At 51.8% G+C, this 16,978-nt stretch overlaps 1 protein-coding gene across 1 annotated transcript; it reads right to left on the minus strand.

Annotated features, from left to right (window-relative positions):
* Window positions 1-161: 161 nt before the first annotated feature.
* CEP68 (centrosomal protein 68) lies at window positions 162-12,040 on the minus strand. Its single transcript, XM_082307281.1, is given in 8 exon segments — window positions 162-1,516; window positions 2,663-2,713; window positions 2,715-2,818; window positions 3,713-3,809; window positions 4,048-4,170; window positions 5,508-6,962; window positions 7,472-7,900; window positions 11,206-12,040. Coding segments are annotated over 8 exon segments (2,415 nt in total). The 5' UTR covers window positions 11,257-12,040; the 3' UTR covers window positions 162-1,411.
* Between the last annotated feature and the right edge of the window lie 4,938 nt (window positions 12,041-16,978).

Consider the following 16,978-nt stretch of genomic DNA (forward strand, 5'->3'; position numbering starts at 1 on the left):
TTATTTCCCCCCCAAGTCATTACTGTGTTACTGTGCTGGTGCTGTTCAGTGCTAGAGCCTGCGGCTGTCGGGCTGGAGGGGGGCAGAAGAGGGCAGAGCAGGCCTAAAAATCCTGGACGAGGGCACCCTTTCCTGCGTGCTGAGATATTAAACACCTTCGACATAATGGGTCAGGCTTAAGACTTGCAAGCGGTAGCCGACAGGCAGCAGTAGCCTCTCCTTGCACGTCAGGCCCGTCCTGCCCCGCTGCAGGCTGTGTCCAAGCAGCACCCCGAGTGCCCGTGGGGAGGGGGCCTGGTGTCGGTAAAGCCCGTGAGACCAGGCCCACTGGAACCCTTTGCTTGAGCCTTTTTGTTGAACTTACTCGGATCTACGAATTGCTACCTGCAACTTGGCAATAAAAAAAGTTGTCCTTTAGGCGGAGGAGGTGGAAGATGGGAGAGTCTAAAAAAAAAACCCCAAACACAAAAGCTAGTGGATTATTTGCTTCAGTTTAGCTGCGCTTTCGCCTTGTACTTGTGCAATACAGAAACTTCACTTTGTTCTGGTCGCAAGAATGGGAGGAAATGATGTATTCTGCACAGGAACACGATGGTCGCCGTTTAGTTTAAAGGTTAATTAAAGCCAAGTACTAACATTCTGTAGTTGGCTGCAACCTTTTGGCCACTTACCTTCTTACGCTGCTTCAGAGACGCCCTTTTCTGGCGCAGAAAGGGGCTGGAAACCCTTTAGGCGTGTTTTGTGAGCAGCGATGAACCGCGCGAGCTGTGAGAGGGGAAAGGCACAACTCTTCACCCGGGGAAACCAGCACTACGGCAACTAGCAGGTAACAGCGGCTTAGACGTAACCTGCTTCCTCCCTGAGTGTACTCACCTGTTAATATTACCACGATTCAGACAGCACATTGGCTCTTTAGGCATAAGAAAACTGAAAGTTAAATGGGCTGTGCTTCAGCAGGGAATGGTAATTATAAACAAGAGTTCAGTTTGCTCCCGAGAACCAGGAGGAGTTGCTATTTCTTGGCTTCTAGCACCTATTTTTGAAGAGCATAAACAAAACATGAGAACACAGCTATTAAAATCACATGGCTTTACTTAGAAGTGAGTTGCACGGCACACTATGGATTACTCAGTTAAAAAAAACAGCGTGTTCCTGACATTTTGCTAACACGTGGAACAGGCCACTTCCATAAAAAAAGGAAAGCTACATTAAAAAAAACACAAACAAAAAAAAAAAAAAAAAAAGGCCCAGCTGTACATTCCTCACTCACAAAACTCCCCACCGTAGTCAGCACTATTAAGTAGGCATCCCGGTAGCCAAATAACTGCGGTACAGCTTGCCTTTCTCACGCCACGGTTAAAAAACCACCAAACTGAACTCAGCCCGGGCTGGCTAACTCCGAGCACCGTGATCATACGTGTTTGGCGTCGCTGCAAGAGGTGGGTTGGTGCTTGCTGCGGTTCTTCTCGGCCATCCGAGGCTGGCTAACGCAGCCCGGGTCTGAGAGAGGCAGCACCTGAAATGAAAGGGAGTAGAAGTTGGCTACTGCGCTTTGGCTGCGATCCAACCAACGCCCCCAAAACCCCATGCTATACTTAAATCACCTCCACCTATGCTCGGTAGTGTATAGGAGATAGTTATGTATATTTAGCAATTTCAAAAAAAAAAAACCACCACCACACAAACCAAACTACTCAAGAGATTGTTATTCTCCTCTAAAGTGCTGGAAATACTTGTCCCCTTTCCAACTCCAGATTTTAAGGCGTGCCGTGGCGTGGGCCATGGGGGAATCAACGGGCTGAGCTAACGGGGGTAGGAGGGCGGTGAGGGGCCAAAGGTTATCCTGCTGGGCCTAAATTCCTACCGCTAGCTGCTCAGAAGCTGCTCAGAGCCTTCCTGCGCCTCTGGACCCGGCCCCTTGCCAGTGCCTGTGATCATTTCGTACAGACGCGGCTTTATAGGGATTCCCAGTCACAGCGTGGGCGGCTGAGGGACGTGGCAGCAGGCAGCGGCCCCCATTTACGCTGCCATGACTGCCCTCAACCACCACACGGCCCTCCACCCCTTTACACTCCTGCCGTGCGCTCCTGAACCACGTTTTGTCTCTGCAGTGTTATTTGAAGGAAGATGTTCAAGAAATCTGTAAACAAGTTTTCTAGCCCATATTTTTACACCTGAATGCACTTGCTTCCCTTCCCCACGACACGGCAAGCAGAATTTTTCTTCGAGAAAAAAAAAAAAAAAAGAGGAAAAACAACGAACCAAACAAAAAATAACCCCCCTTTCCCATCTTCCCTCTGCTGTGCAAGTGATTTCAGCAGAGCAGCTGTCTGTGCCGGGCTGCTGCCGTCCCCTCCACCCTGACTGGCAGTGACCTGCCTGCCGGCTCCCTCCGAGGAGCTGCCATCGCTCTCATCGCTCTCTTGGGTTTCATCAGCTGGTTGACCGACACACTGCTCTTCCCCTGACACGTTTAAAGGCGATGGGGCATCCATTTTGAGATGGCCCTTGCTTTCTTCTCCTTTTAGGCTTTCCAAACATCAGATTAAAAGAAATAGTAATAAAGCCTACTGTATAGTGCTTGCCAATTTAAGTTTTTATCTTCCTACGCTTCCCTCCATCTCCCCCCGCCACAGAAAGGCTGGTTTGCCCCCCTGCTTACCCACTGAGCAGCCGTCGGCTGCACCCCCTCGTCCTCCGTCCCGTCCTCGCCCCTGCACGGGACCCGCAGCAGCTAGAACGGACTCGTACAGGTGCTCCGCGTGGGTTTCCAGCTCTTCTGACTGTTTTGCAATCAAACCCAGCGTGTCTTTCAGAGCTGGAAAACAAAACATATGATGGGGGTGGTGGTAACATGACAATTCAATGTCTGTAAGAGCAATAAGAGAGTTCCACTCGCCCGGACAGACTTCTGAAGGAAAGCGAGTGTTAGAAATCAATAAGCTGATCTTCATCCCATCCAAGTGGTGATGCAGAGTTTGGAGGAGGTGGAAAATGACCTGGGAGACTCCGGGTTAAAAGTGAAGATACAGAAATAGGGGCTCCCAAAGGAAACCTTCGGGACTGTGTAAGAAAGCCCATCCATAATGCAGCACTCGACCCCTGAAGCCCCTGTGGTGACGGCAGACGCAGCTCGCCCGTTAGAAATCCCTTGTGCAGGCTGCACCACGTCACCGCAGTTACTGCCCCGCGCGCGCCACACCACCAGCCAGGCTGGGCCGTCTCCCCAGATCGGCTGCCGACACCCGTCCCGGGATGCACCGAGTGCAAGCGGGGTGCGTGAATCACCTCCTCCTGCGCTGGACAAAAGCATCACCTCCCAGCTGCAGGCTGACGGCGTCCCACAGCCCAGCGGGAGCTGGCCATGCTGCGGTTCAGATAAAAACCTAAGAAGGGAGATAAAAACCTAACACATAGGGGGCAGAAACACCTCCATCACCCATGACGGATGGCATGGCGCAAGGCATGGTGCAGCTGAAAATGCTCGGGGGTCATCGCTTCAAACCTCCAAGTCACCTCACCTCCAAGTCTCTGGACAGCAACGGGGGCGTAAAACCCTTTTTGTTCCCATACAGCTGCTGAACGGCAAACTCTGCCCACTGCTTCCCCAAACCCCACACACATATGGGGCCAGGGATTTTGGGGGGCAGGCACTATGGCCAGCATCGCTGGCTCTGTCCACGACCAGCCCTGCTCAAGCGCTCCTCCTCACCTGGCGAATTCGATGCCATGCAGTCGAGGAGAGCTTCTCCCCTCTCCAGCACGCTCTCCGTCAGGCTCCGGTGGTCGGCCACATCTTTCCTGAACTCCTGGGAAGGGAAGGAGAAGAGGAGCGCTGCTTAGAAGGTTTTTTTGGGAGACACAGCTGTGTCAGGTTGCCCAGGGAGCAGTTTCCCCTCAGCAGGTTCCCAGCATTCCCAAATTCGGCTTTGCACACCTGATACACCCTGCATCACCCACCTGGACCGTGCCAGCAGTGTCTTGCTTTGTGCTGCTGGCTTCCCGCAGCACCAAAGAGGGGTCAGGAAAGCCAGCGGCGATACCTACCACGTAGCGGTGCAGCGACTCCTTCACACTCTCGGCGTTCGGCGAGGCTGGGACCCAGCTGTCGGTGATGTCCGCCACGTTGTACAGCCAACGAATTAGCTCTTCCAGCTGGCAGCAAAACATCTACTTAACGAAGCACAACAAAAGGGGTTACTTATCTATTTCTGCAACAAAGATACGGCAGGGACAGCAACAGGAGAGCCAGCGGTGTTCCAGACACCTGCTCCCTCCTGCTCTCCCGCCGCGGGGCCGGCGGCATCCGCCTCCTCTCAGCACACAAACATCCCTAAGCTTGGGAAACCAAGGGTCGACAGAAAAAAGAAAAAAAAGGCAAAAGCAAATTAAACCCCTAAACGCACCCCAAACCCACTGTGTGGCAAGAATTGAGGGTCACCATAAAATGGCTGCTATGGAGAGGTGTCGGAAGCCAGCGGCACCCAGGCTGAAGGAAGGGGTTTGCCTCCGCCACCTCCCAGCCGCAGAGACACCCTCCTCCTCACTGGAGCCATGCAGTTAATTTGCAGTTGTTTTTCCCCAAGGGTTCGTCTCGTTCAATTAAGTGCTTTCATTTATTTTTAAAGCGTCTTGGTAAGGGATTATTTTTGCAAGATGCTGCATGAAACCCAGAGGCCTCCGCTCTCACCGAAACCAGACTTCAGCCCTGCTCCTGCTCCTCGGGAGCTGGAGTTTTGCTATAAAGCTGAGCTGCTTCTCCCTGGCACCACGGTTTGGGACGACAGATACACCCTAATGCTGACCCTTTTAAATCAGCAGAGTTATTCCCATACAAGAGGGGGGAATGAGTTGCACTGGTGTTTGCAGCTGTGCGCATGGTAACAATTACTCTCTTGCAAACAGCCCAGCATCGCTTCCAAATTCAGCCTGGGGCTGGGGAGGAAGATGAAGGAGAAGGTGGGGAGCAAAGCACCAGTGGCAGGATGGCCATGAAGCATCACTCGCCCGAAAAATAAAAATTCACAAGATGATCAGGAAACTCTTCAGAGAAACCCCGCCAGTTCTGCCTGGCCTTATTATACCCTTAAGAAGGACCCAGTCCAGGGAAGATGAGTGAGCCTGGGCTGAAGGGCAAGGCCGGCCGTGCCGCATTAAATAGCCAGAGCGATGGGGCAGGCAGCGAACGCCGGATTGCACGCTGGTCCAGCCCTGACCACGGCTCTCACATCTTCCCAGTGCTGCAGGACGGACGGACTGGGGGAAGCCGAGTGCCACGTTTCCACCGAGCCTAGCCCTGTGATGCTGAGCCCCGGGAAAAGCGAGATGGGCTCTTGCTCCATCAGAAAAATTATCTGCTCCGGTGAGCCTCCCTGCATAAATTACTACCAGCTGCCAGGCACCGAACATCATGCAGAAGGGGAAGCCTTAATTAATTGTGCCATAAATACAGGCACATTTTATGCAAGATGTTCCTATAATAAACTTTATTTCTGGTCTCAGCCTACCTTAATGCACTGGGCAAGGGACTCGCTCTGCTGGCTCTTCTTCGGATGCCCCTTGACCCGTGGTTCATTTAGGTACATCCCATCCAATGTGTCCCCGAGACCGGTCGGTAGATGAAGCCCCCGCAGAGGATCCCTATGGATCTGGCCACACGATTCCGTGTTTTCCCAGCTGGGCTTTCGAGAGCTGCAGTGGTGCCACAGTCCAGCATAATCCTCAATATTCCCTCTTTTGTCCCTACCACCTGCTTCTCTGAAAGGAGCCAACTCGGACGAAAGGGGCTGCCTGCCGTTGCTGTGATGTGGAAGGTTATGGCGGTCGTGCCCGGGCATCCTTATAGTTAAGGAAAGATCGGACAAAAACTGAGCCAGCCTTTCCAGCTCCTGCAGTCTTGGAGGCAGGGAGAGAAATTCTTCATCACCCTCCCACTCTTTCCTCAGGGGGAGCACTCGTGTTGTAGGTAAAAACCTATTTGTGCTTTTCACCTGCCCTTTGTAGTTTGGAAAGGGGCTCCCTCTGGTACACCAGCTTCTCCCATCCACAGCAGGGAGGCCAAATGAACCCAGCCCAGCTGACTCTGTCATTACATCCTTAGCAAAACCTCTAGAAGGACACGAGGAAGCGCTCTTTGCGAAGGACGCTTTTGCAATAGGTAAGGGTTCATAGTACGAGCCAGCTCCTGAGCAGCCTCTTCTTCCAGGCCCCGGGGTGGAGAACCTCTCTGCAGGGGCCACGAACCTCCGACGTCCATTTTCTCCGCTTCCCCGAGCCTGCCCACCTCGGCCGTAGATGCTGGTGGACCTCAACGTGCCCTCGGGGGAAACAGAAAAACTGTCCAAACCTATTCCTGAGTCGTGAAGGAAAGGCTCTGGCATCTTTCCCAGCTTGTATCTTGGCTTCAGCGGATAAGCATAATCCAGCAAGTCCTCATACTCTTTATTGGGGTTCCAGTGGGGCGAGTGACGGTCCGGAGATGGGGGCAACGAATCTGGTATGGCACAGGCCCAGTAATCGGCTTGGTAGGACGACATCTCTTTGATGCGCTCCTCGGTGGTGCGGTCATCAAGCAGAGGACTGAAGGGCTTGCGCGCCCGCAGCGCCCTGCCTTCTGCCGCACCCCACCGACAGCACAGGTCCTGGCTGGCGGCGGCCGCAGGAGAAGGCACGTCCGCGCTGGCCAGCAAGCTTCGGGACGGCTCTTTGGAGAGGCCATTTTCTTCTGAAGACAGAGTGGAGAAGCTCGATGCAGAGTGGCTCCGCTTGGCGCTCTTGGGGCTGGGGGGGGTTTGGGGCCGCAGGAGCTCTGGGGTGGAGGAAAATGGGGATTGAGCTCCCAGCCTTCGGCTCCGCCAGCCGGCACGGGCGTCGTGGCAGTCACCAGCAAGGATGCTCTCCTCTGCAGAGCTGCGCCGGCTGGGAGGGCTGGACGCCGGCTCCCAACAGTCCGACGCCTTCACCTGCTCAAGGAGGGGGGGGTAAAGGGAAGGGAGAGAGAGAGAGAGACGCATAAAATGAAGCACAGCATCCAGACAAAAGGCTCCTTTGTGCCAGGACATGGAGATAAAAGCCCAGCCCTGGACCCGCTGTGAGGAGAGGCTGAAAGGGGAACTCTGTTCTGTCTGCGGGACAGCATGCAGCTGCCCGGAGCGGGGCTTGTTTTTAAGGAAAGGCATCCCGAGGGCCTGGGAAGCTGCACGAATCATTCAGCAGCAAGAGGTACTTATTTAAGGAGCCTCGTCCCGGGTGACTTCCCAGCTCCATGGCAGCAATAGGAGAATGGAGGCAACAGCTCAGGTGTTCGTGCCCAAGCCCTTCCCCACCGCACGGCGTAGCGCGGGGCTGGGGTGGGCACACTCGGGCTGCAGGACATGGAAAGCCCTTGCTAGGACAGCCCAGACCAACAAATCCCCACCTCGCCTGGGACCTCCCGGTGATGCAGCGACACCCGTACGTACAACCCTCTCACCTGCTGCTCTTCTGAGGAGAGGAACCGCTGGCTAAAATGACGAGGCACATCATCGCCATTGGCAGCTCTATAAATTAACGTCTCTGTCTCCGAGAGGCTTGCTCTTGCTCTGGGAAATCTGGATGCAGATGCTGAAGACACTTCTTGGCGGTAGCTCGAGCCTCCCTGGGTAACACCAGTAGCCAAGCGACTGCGTCCACTCATTGCCTCGTTCTCTGTCCCTTGCGGGCAGGGCTTGGCTTCCTCTGCCCCTAAAAGCCGGCGCAGGCTGTCTGCTAGCTCCGGGTAGTCCGTCTCCACCTCTGCACAGTCCCACCTACCATCGCCCTCGGCCTTCCCGCCCAGTGAGGCTTCAGAAAGTGATTTTCCCACATCCACAGCCATCGGGACAGAACTTCTTCCGCAAGACGATGCCGAGCCTCGGGCTCTCTGAAATACACAACACATGGTGGCAGCAACTCGCCGTCCCCCTCATCTCCAGCCAAGTAAAGAAACGGGGTATGGCTGATAATGAAGAGCTTAAGCATGTTTGGGTCAGACCCCAAAAACCATAAAATAGCATCTTGGTGTATCAAGTGGGACAGAGGAAAGAGCACACGAGCCTTTGTGTCTGAGCAGTGTTTTCTGGTTTCAAGGACGTGACATGCAGGGAAAATCTAATTACGGCTCTGGCCGCTCTAAGAAGAAACCTGTGCTTTATACCTTGCTGGCACGGTGCAACTGTCTCCTGAATTAATGGCCAATCTCACAAACAGTTTGTGCACCATGAGGTTACTGAGCCCAAATGAGACATCATTAACTAGGATGTAAAGCACCTATTAGCGTGGCTGAGCCCTGAAGGCCGTTGGGGTGGAAAGTTGAGTGTTTTTTAAGAGGCAAATGCAAAACCTTGAAATGGAAGCCATCCAGAAGTGAGATGTATATATACATAAAAAAATACAGGGGGAGGTAGGAGATTGTAAAACCCAAACCTGGCGCTTAGCTCTGCAGCTTCTACCTCAATTCATGACATTAACTCTTTGTGAAATTAATTAATGGAAATATACTTGCTCAACCGATGACCCACTTTCAAGCGTGCTGCACAGCCAAGCCCATTGCACCTTGCTGCAAATCCTTCTAACACGAGATATTTTTCTCAAAGCCTGAGCCCCAGGTGCTCCACGCACGGAGATGCTCCACCACCACCCTCTCACTGCCTGCGCTGGACTCGGGCGAGGAGCTGCAGCGGGACAACCAACGACCCAAATCAAAGCAACCAAATATAGCACACGAGAGACCTTGTTTTGTGAACACCAGCCACAGCCCGGCGCCTCTGCTTGCATTCACCAAGCTAGCAGGACGCAAAAATACTCTCAACACAAATGACACCTTGTGGGCTCCCCTCAGGGCATCGAAACCACCGCTGCCAAAATCCCCACGCATCGGCTCTGCACCACTCGGTCGCAGGCAGGCATCCTCAGAGCCCCAGGAATACCGAAGCCTCTTCCAGCAACTCCAGCCCAAACCTGGGCACTGGCATTAGGAAAACACCAGCAGAGTGGTTTTGCTGGTACTCACCCAGCTATTGCCAGGCTAGCGATGGAGAGGCCAGCCAAGGGAGCATCAACAGCAAACTCAACTTAAAAAGAAATAAAAAAAAGAGGAGGAAAGAAAGTATTCCCAAACAATACTTGGAAGCGGGAAACAAGCTGATACTCACACCCTCCGTCAACTCTTTTGTCGCGACCTCGTTTTATGATCCACCCCTCCGGCGCCGGGGGTTTTCCCACGGGCAGAGCCCATGCACATGAACAAAGAGCAGCGGGGGGACGCGCCGGGTCTCCAGGGGAGACCGAATCCCCGGCACAACCCGCAGCAGGCACCGCAGCTGCCTTCCCCCTCCCCGAGAGCCTGTGCAACTGCCGGGCTGCTATATTCAGCACGACAGCAGCTGCCGAGAGGGTGAGTAAGGACTGGGCTCTCTCAGCCCTCCACGCAAGCCGTGTCCCTCTGCCGGCACCTGGACTCACCCACTTGATCGCTTAGGTCGCTACCAAATACAACCCTACGCACATCATGTTATCCTAAAATGGACGGTACTGCTCTCTTTTTCCCTCCAAAAAGGTTGTATATCCAAATAAAAAGGCATGGTAATTGCAATAAACGTCATCGATAAACCTACCCCTGCTAAATTTCCTATATGTTATACAACAACATATCATTAAAATATAGGCAAGCATGTGTGTCTTGTTTAACAGAAGGCAGATTTCTGATGCTAGCAGAAAGAGTAACCCAAACCACGCAGGCACCCATGTGTGTTTCCCACACAGCGTGTGTGCGATTTCTTCACGTACCCATCACGCAGATTTTTAAGGCCAGAGGCCTCCCGAGCCCCAGGAGGCAGCCCCGTTACCTGCCAGCCTTCACCGACTCCCATTCAGTCCCTCTGACTTAGTTTTGTTTAGACAGTCAGGCGAGCACGTATTAGCGAACCAAATACCAAATCCAACTTACAAGTGATTTAAATGCCCAGAAAATCCCCTGAGACATACTTGTTTACTGGCTTTGAAAGCCAGGGCCTTGGCTGCAAGGAGAAACGATGCTCGCTGGTTGGATCCCTCCTCTTCCCACCAAAACCTAATGAGCAAAAAGCCACTGGGGTGACAAATCATAAGGTACCATATATTAAATTCCAGGATCCGTTTCAGAGCCACACAACCTGCTTCAAATTCACCATTTTGGGCGCTTTCCTCTGTGACGAGCAGCAGATGATTCAGCAGAGAACGTCACTAATTATCACGACATGAACGGGCATCTCACCGGCTCTAATCCCTCCTTGCACGTACCGGCAGCGCTGTACGTCCAAAAATGATCCCGTAAACATAAATCTTAACAGAGAGGAGGGCGCTGGACACCCATAGCTTAGGACATAAATGCCTCGACAATAAGTTCTGTTGTTTGGTAGCGATTTTAAAACATATATAAAAATAAGAAAAGCTTAACAAGGCGTCAAAGCAGACTTTAAAGTTTTAAACTGGATGTGCAGTAATTAACGATCAACCTCGGTACCTCTTTATTTTTAAGAAGAGGCCACATTAAATTCAAAGTGATGTTGAACATCATTAAATCCATCAGATTTAGTGGCTTGAGTCATGTGTCAGTCAGCCCAGTAAAAACAACTATAAAAACATGTATAAGCTTGACCTTAAATCTGAAAAGCATGTGTCAAGCAACATTTAAAAAAAATGATACGTCACAACCCATCTGTTATTTTTGTAACTGTATGCAGGAGCGCAAAGGTTGAACTATTCTGAACTTTCAAGACTATGTGTTGATCTTATGGACGCAGCCCGCAGTGATATACATTTCTATGATGCCACCAGTCTTTAAAAAAAGAGCAAGTGCCAGTTCACAGGTTCATTAAATCTCCAGAAGCTAATTGGAAGCTAAAGAGAAACTAGGAAACCTGCCAATACACACAAGCGAGAGTAGATCTGCTTATTTCAGACTTTGTAAGGATATTCCAAGGGCCACCAGAGATTATGCTGCATTTTCAAAAGTCTCTAACTTAAATTAATTTCAGGGGGGAGCTGGACATCCGACCACACTTGGATGCAAACCAGCTGGGGAAGTCGCACGCATCCCGTACGCAGAACGACCAGGCAAAAAGCAGTGTTTCAAAACAGACTGCAAATGCTAATGCCGCTAAGTGCAACTCCCAACTACAAGAGCATCTAGAAAAGAAGGTTTCTCACCATTTTCCAACAAAACGGCAAAAATTCAGAGGTCGGGTGGCGGCGACACATCAAGATTAACCCTCACGACGGGAAGAAGCATGCCCAAATCCTCGGGCAGGACTGACACAGCTCTGAAGAGGGACGTAGGACCACAGCTTTAGCACGGTGGAGACTTTCCACTGGCCTTAAAACCACAGGAAAACAGCCAGAAATCCCGGCTACACCCGAGCCCTCAATTGTCTGACTGGCGACGGGGCGGCACAGGGACGGTACCCGCGACTGGGTATTTTTTAAGATAACAGATGAAGACGGCGGCTGTTTCATTCATTTCAACAGGGGAAGGTCGACGGGGATGTCCCGAGAAAAGCGATCCCTGGACTTTTTCAAGCCGCCAGAAGCAAGCCGCCTGCCCGCGAAGCCCAGCGGACAAGAGGGGCTCTGTCCCAGCGGGCGACGTCCCACCGCCCCTGGGTATCGCTTGGCTGGTGGACCAAGGGGGGCAGCTGACACCGATAGCGTTTCCATCTCCCACCAGCACTGGTTTTGCTGGGGAGGGTTTTTTGTTGTTGTTTTGGGGGAAAAAGACCACCGCTCTCGCCCTTTAGGCCTGCGGGATCCGAGTTTTGGTATTTTTTTGCTCCTCTGCTCGCACACTTTCTGCCCCAAAAAGCCCTTCCGCAGCTGAAAAAGTGGCAGATTAACCAAGAAAATAAGAGATAAAGGCGATAAAGCCGAGGAGGCGCCGCAGCCCGGGGATGCCCTGAACTGCTGGAGACAGGGATGCAACGCGCCACGGGTAACGGGGCCGGGCTTCCAACGCCAAAGCCGCCCGCTTCCCCCCCCGCTGCCGCCCCCCGGGACCTCCGAGCGGCTACGGCAGCACCCGGAGCTGCCCCTCGGTCCCCCCGCGCCGTCCCCGGGCACCGGGACCACCGGCACCGGGACCGCCGCCGCCCCCGGCCCGGCCCGCACCTACCGAGCGGCGGCCGCCGCCGCCCCGGCCGCCCCGCCCCCTGCCCCGCGTCGCAGCCAATGGGAGCGGGGGTCGCCACGTCAACAAGGGCGCCCTCGCGGCCCGGCAGCCAATGGGAGCGGAGCGTGGCGCGGCCCTGGCTCCCCCGGGGCTGGGCGGGGGGGCGCCCGCCCCGCTCCCGGCCCCGCTCCCGGCCCCGCTCCCGGCGCCTTGGCCCAGCGCGGCCTGGAGCAAATTATCCACCTGCCCCCGGGGACTTGACTTGAGGAGCACCCCGGGACCGGCGGGCGCTGCCGTTGCTGGAGCAGCATCACCTCCAGTGCCCTTGAGGAGCTGTTGTAACTGTAGGGTGTTTCCCTGTAACCCATATGTTGTCCTTCCTGGGCTCAGCTGTGCCCTGGCAGCCTCTGCTCCTGTCTGGGCTTTACCGCGCTGTTCCTGGGGTGGAAAACCATCCAAGAACGGTATTGTGTGAGCAACGAGTGCACCTCTAATGGCAAATGGATTTTAGCATCCTACAAGCGCAACGCAAAGCCCCTTGCAGCAGGCTGGAGGAGGTCCCGGGGCAAGACCTCCCTCCCTCGCAGCGGAGCATGTTGGTTGTCAGATCTCGGTCGTGCCCTGCCATTTGGGCAGCTTTCTGGGTCGAGTCCCCACGCCACACGTTGAAGTGGGCTGCTCTGGGGTTTATACCCTGCCGGACCCTTCTTTGGTGGGTGGAGCAGCCGTATCCCGACGTGTGCCCATGTCCTGTAGAAAGTACAAATCTTTTCCCTTATTTCTGCCCATAGGCTGGTTCTAGTTTTTGTCTGCATCACCCACTCCTGGAGCTTATCTCTTAGATAATGCTGAGATTTCCTAGAGGTCTGTTATCTGATAGCGCACTTTATGAACGACATTACTGCTAGCTTTAGGCCATGAAGGGCCAAAGAGTCATCTCAGGTTCGCTCAGCAGGCTGAGGGGAGCAACACAGGTATCCCAAGTCCCTGGCTAGTGCTTCGGTCCGCTGGCCACGCTCCTCAGCCCCGCAGCATGCTCCAGCTCTGCCACCCCGTGTATTATAGCCCAGATTCCCAGCTGCTATGACCCGGGGTTATTCTACTGACCTCAATGGAACCGGCCCCATTTACCATCCTAGAGGATCTTGCTTTTTCTCGCTAGAGACACAGAGTGGGAGTATCTTTTTCAGGGCTGCTTCAAAAAGCAGAGCTGTAATGCTGCGGTATAACATGGCACGGTGCTCTCGGAAGAACTCACAGCCAAGAAAAAGCCCACATCACCCCTGCTCCTGCGTAATATTTCTATATTTGGAGTTTCTTTGATGAATGTTACAGCAGGTCTTTCCGGAGGGCTGTGCATCTCCCTGCCTCAGACGCACGTTTTTGAGAGTAGGCTTTTTGTAGGAATTCATGCACGCAAAGCCCTTGGGAAAGAAAAGTCCTTTAAAAATGTTGTTTATTGTTTATTCTCCAGGGAGCCAGTTGCCTGCCAGTAGAGGCCGTGCTGATTTCAGGCGAGTCGAAAGGCTGAAGCAAACACGGATGGGTCATAGTTCATACCCAGGCTCTGCTGTTTTTAGCTGGTTTAAATTACTTGCAAGCTGCCAGACATTGTTCTCGGAGCTGAATAGCGCTCGGCTGCGGTCTCGGCCCCGGCAGGAAAGGTTCGCGTCCTGTTCTGCCTCTGATCAAACGAGTGCCAGGATGTCTGCAAGAACAGCCAGAGCGCCACAAAATCTTTCTCCTCTCCACGGGCTCATGCTGAGAGAGTCTCAATAAACAAGGGGGGAATAAACTGGTGATCTAAAGGAGAGATTAATTAAAAATTGCAGGGAAATGATACCGGTTTTCATCTGCTGACATCTGGCCCTCTCTGTTAGGAACTTTGCTGAAGAGAAACTAGTTTATTTTATCTATAATATGGAGTCAAGTCCAGCCAAACTCCCACCCGAGGTCACTCAAGGCTGGCAAAGATTAAGATAGATGTTTTCTTGTTGATTTGAGACCTCAGGATTCTTTCAGATCTGTGTTTTTCAGCAAGAAGTTTCTCCAGCAAAGACAAATGATTTCACTCAATCTGTGGACGACAGCACTTCAGCAGTAATCCTCATATCTATGGCATGAAGTAGAGCTTGCTTATGATGATCAGATTTGAAAGTGGTGCATTTCTAGTATAAGAGAAGCTGGGATAGGAAGACTCCATTTTCTTCAAAAACTTCTACCTTCTTGGTGAGAATATCCATGTTTTTTTGTACAGAACCGGATCTGTCAGGAGCACCAGCTGTATGTACCCTGAGTTTTAATATGCCCATAAGCAATGATGTGCTGTTATCCAGGGGTTTTGGCACATCAATTTGTAATTTCTTTCTACCTTGAACAGTCTTACACTACAAGCCAGATGATAGTTAACACTGTGCGATGAAACCTGAAGCCTGGATGTGCACCATATGCTCTTGCATAGCATCTGCACTATCTTCGGCATCAAATTTCAGTCTCACAATGCAAATGTTTGGGATGGATGAGATGTCAGCAAATGCAGGGCTTGGACCTGACCTATTTGTTCCCAGAGCATTGCTAGCAATACTAATAGAGTACTGCAGTGAAAAGAAAAACTGGTTTTAATCACTTTGCCATCTTTTGGCTGGCAGTATGGCATTATCTGTGGGGAGAATTTGCCTGCGTTTGGAAAATTATTAAATTTCTGATGCTGTGCCTCAGACAGACAGAGAGTTAATATCACATGTAACCCATTAGTACACCTGCCTATCTTCCAGTGTTATCATCAAGGTGGGGAGAAGCTGCCACAAGCCTTCCTTGCTTCTGTTGGCTACATCAAAGTGATTGACATTATTCCTCTCCTGTGTTAAAATTGCTCAGGCACTGATTTATAAAAATACCTATGTTGCAACCCGACAGCACCGCATTCCTTGCTCCTTAAGGACAGGCTGGCTGGCAAACTCCCTCACTCGCTCTTCTGGGCAGGAGCCGTCTTCGTACAAACTGCTCAGGACTCTGTTCGCTGCGCCCTCGCTCTGCCTAACCCCTCTCCGAAAGGTGTTTGCAGGGAGAGGTCCTTCTCTTCTTGAGGCCAACAACCCTTTCCCCCAAGGTCAGGATTTCCACATCTTGCACCATTCCCCTTGTTCTCCTCTTGATTCTCACTCTTTGGGCCACGTTTCTTTGAAGCTCAAAACCTAAACTCGGTCCAAAACTCCCAGCCGCGGGCTTGGCTATGATTAGGCAAAACTGGTAGTCCGGTATGGTAGTCCAGGGCACGTTCCTGTTTACACACCCTGGTATAGTATCTGCCTTATTCACAGCACAGGGCATTTGACTCATGCTTCTGACTGCCCGTAACTCCCTGATCCTGCTCCTTAATCTACTGTTTCCCACCAGTATCGGTGCAGTTAATTACTCTCATCTAGATTAATTCTTTGCAGCCTCTCTTGCCCAGGCCTTCTCTCAGTTTTTCTGATGTTGCTATGAATTTCAGCCCTGCGCTTTTCCATGTTCCCAGACCTTCTCCTCCTGGTGGGACCTGCAGATTTTTCTCTGTTCCACCATTTGTGTCACTAATCAACTACTTATGGTCCTGGACCTATGGTAGGCCCCTGAGGAATCCAGTTGTTCAGCTGGACAGTCGCTCTAGTAATGTCTACATAAGCAGGTTCAAACTCAGCCATGTTGCTTTAGCTTCTTTATAAAGTCATGAGAAGACTCATTGAAAGCCTACAAACTTTCCTTCACTCTTCTAGATCATCATAGCTACTGCTGCACTATTATTAAATATTTCCTAAAAAAGGTAGCTGCTTCTTTTCTTCCTGATTTTGGAGAAGCATGTGAAAATATGACTTAAGCACACCCAAGACAGCTGATGAATGAAACGTGTAAAGCAGGATTAATGGAGAACAGAGGAAAACTAGAGTGACATCTATTTTAGTGTCAACATTGAAGTGCAGAGCAATGAACCCCAGTGCTAGCAGCTGGGCAATTTCAGTTCTTTACCACTTGGTTGCTCAGCTGGACAGTGGCAGGATTTAGCCCAAGACAAAGGTCAAATAGAAACTGCATTTCTCCTTTCTGGCCACACGATGTACCCATCACACCACAAACAGCCTGGATGGACCGCCAGCAACAGGCAATCCAGCCACTAAGGCAGGTGTTTCAAGTTTCCATATTTCCCCAAAGCATCTCCTTACCTCTATCCAGGCCCTCTAAAACACCCACACAGCTGCAGATCAGGGCTAGGTCCTGTGGTGCAGAGGGAGATGAATGAGATGCAGTTGGTGTGGTCCAGACGCTTTGCCTTTCCTCTTGTTGGACACATTGCTGTGAAATAAAAATAGGAGCCAGCTGGTCAAGAGGTGGTGGCAGCATTCAATCAATGTGAATTATAATGGGCAATGAATAATTGGGATTAATTTTACTTTTTAAATGTGAGATTTTACTGCGGCTTTCAGTGGGGAACGTGAGGGATTTCTTTTTCATTCTAATTGCTGGGATGTCCTGGCCCTTTGTCATCTGTATGTTGTCCTGAGCAAAACCGAGAGGCTCTTCAAAACCAGAGCTGGGATCTGCAGGAACCAGTCATCAGCACAGAAATTTGTAAAAGAAATATTGGGACTGGTATGAATGAAAAATCTGTTTATGCAAGCATTAGAAGAAAAAGCAGAGCAGGGGGGTTAAGAACAGCTTGTATTCGTAACAAATGACACCATTCCCAACAAAAAATTTGAGACTATGTTGCTTTTGTCAAGCCCAGAAGGTCTGCACACTGATAAGACCATAGTGCACACAACTCATTCGTGAAAGACCCTC

This window comes from Platalea leucorodia (assembly GCF_965183815.1).
Source record: "Platalea leucorodia genome assembly, chromosome: 3".
Taxonomy (NCBI): Eukaryota; Metazoa; Chordata; class Aves; order Pelecaniformes; family Threskiornithidae; genus Platalea; species Platalea leucorodia.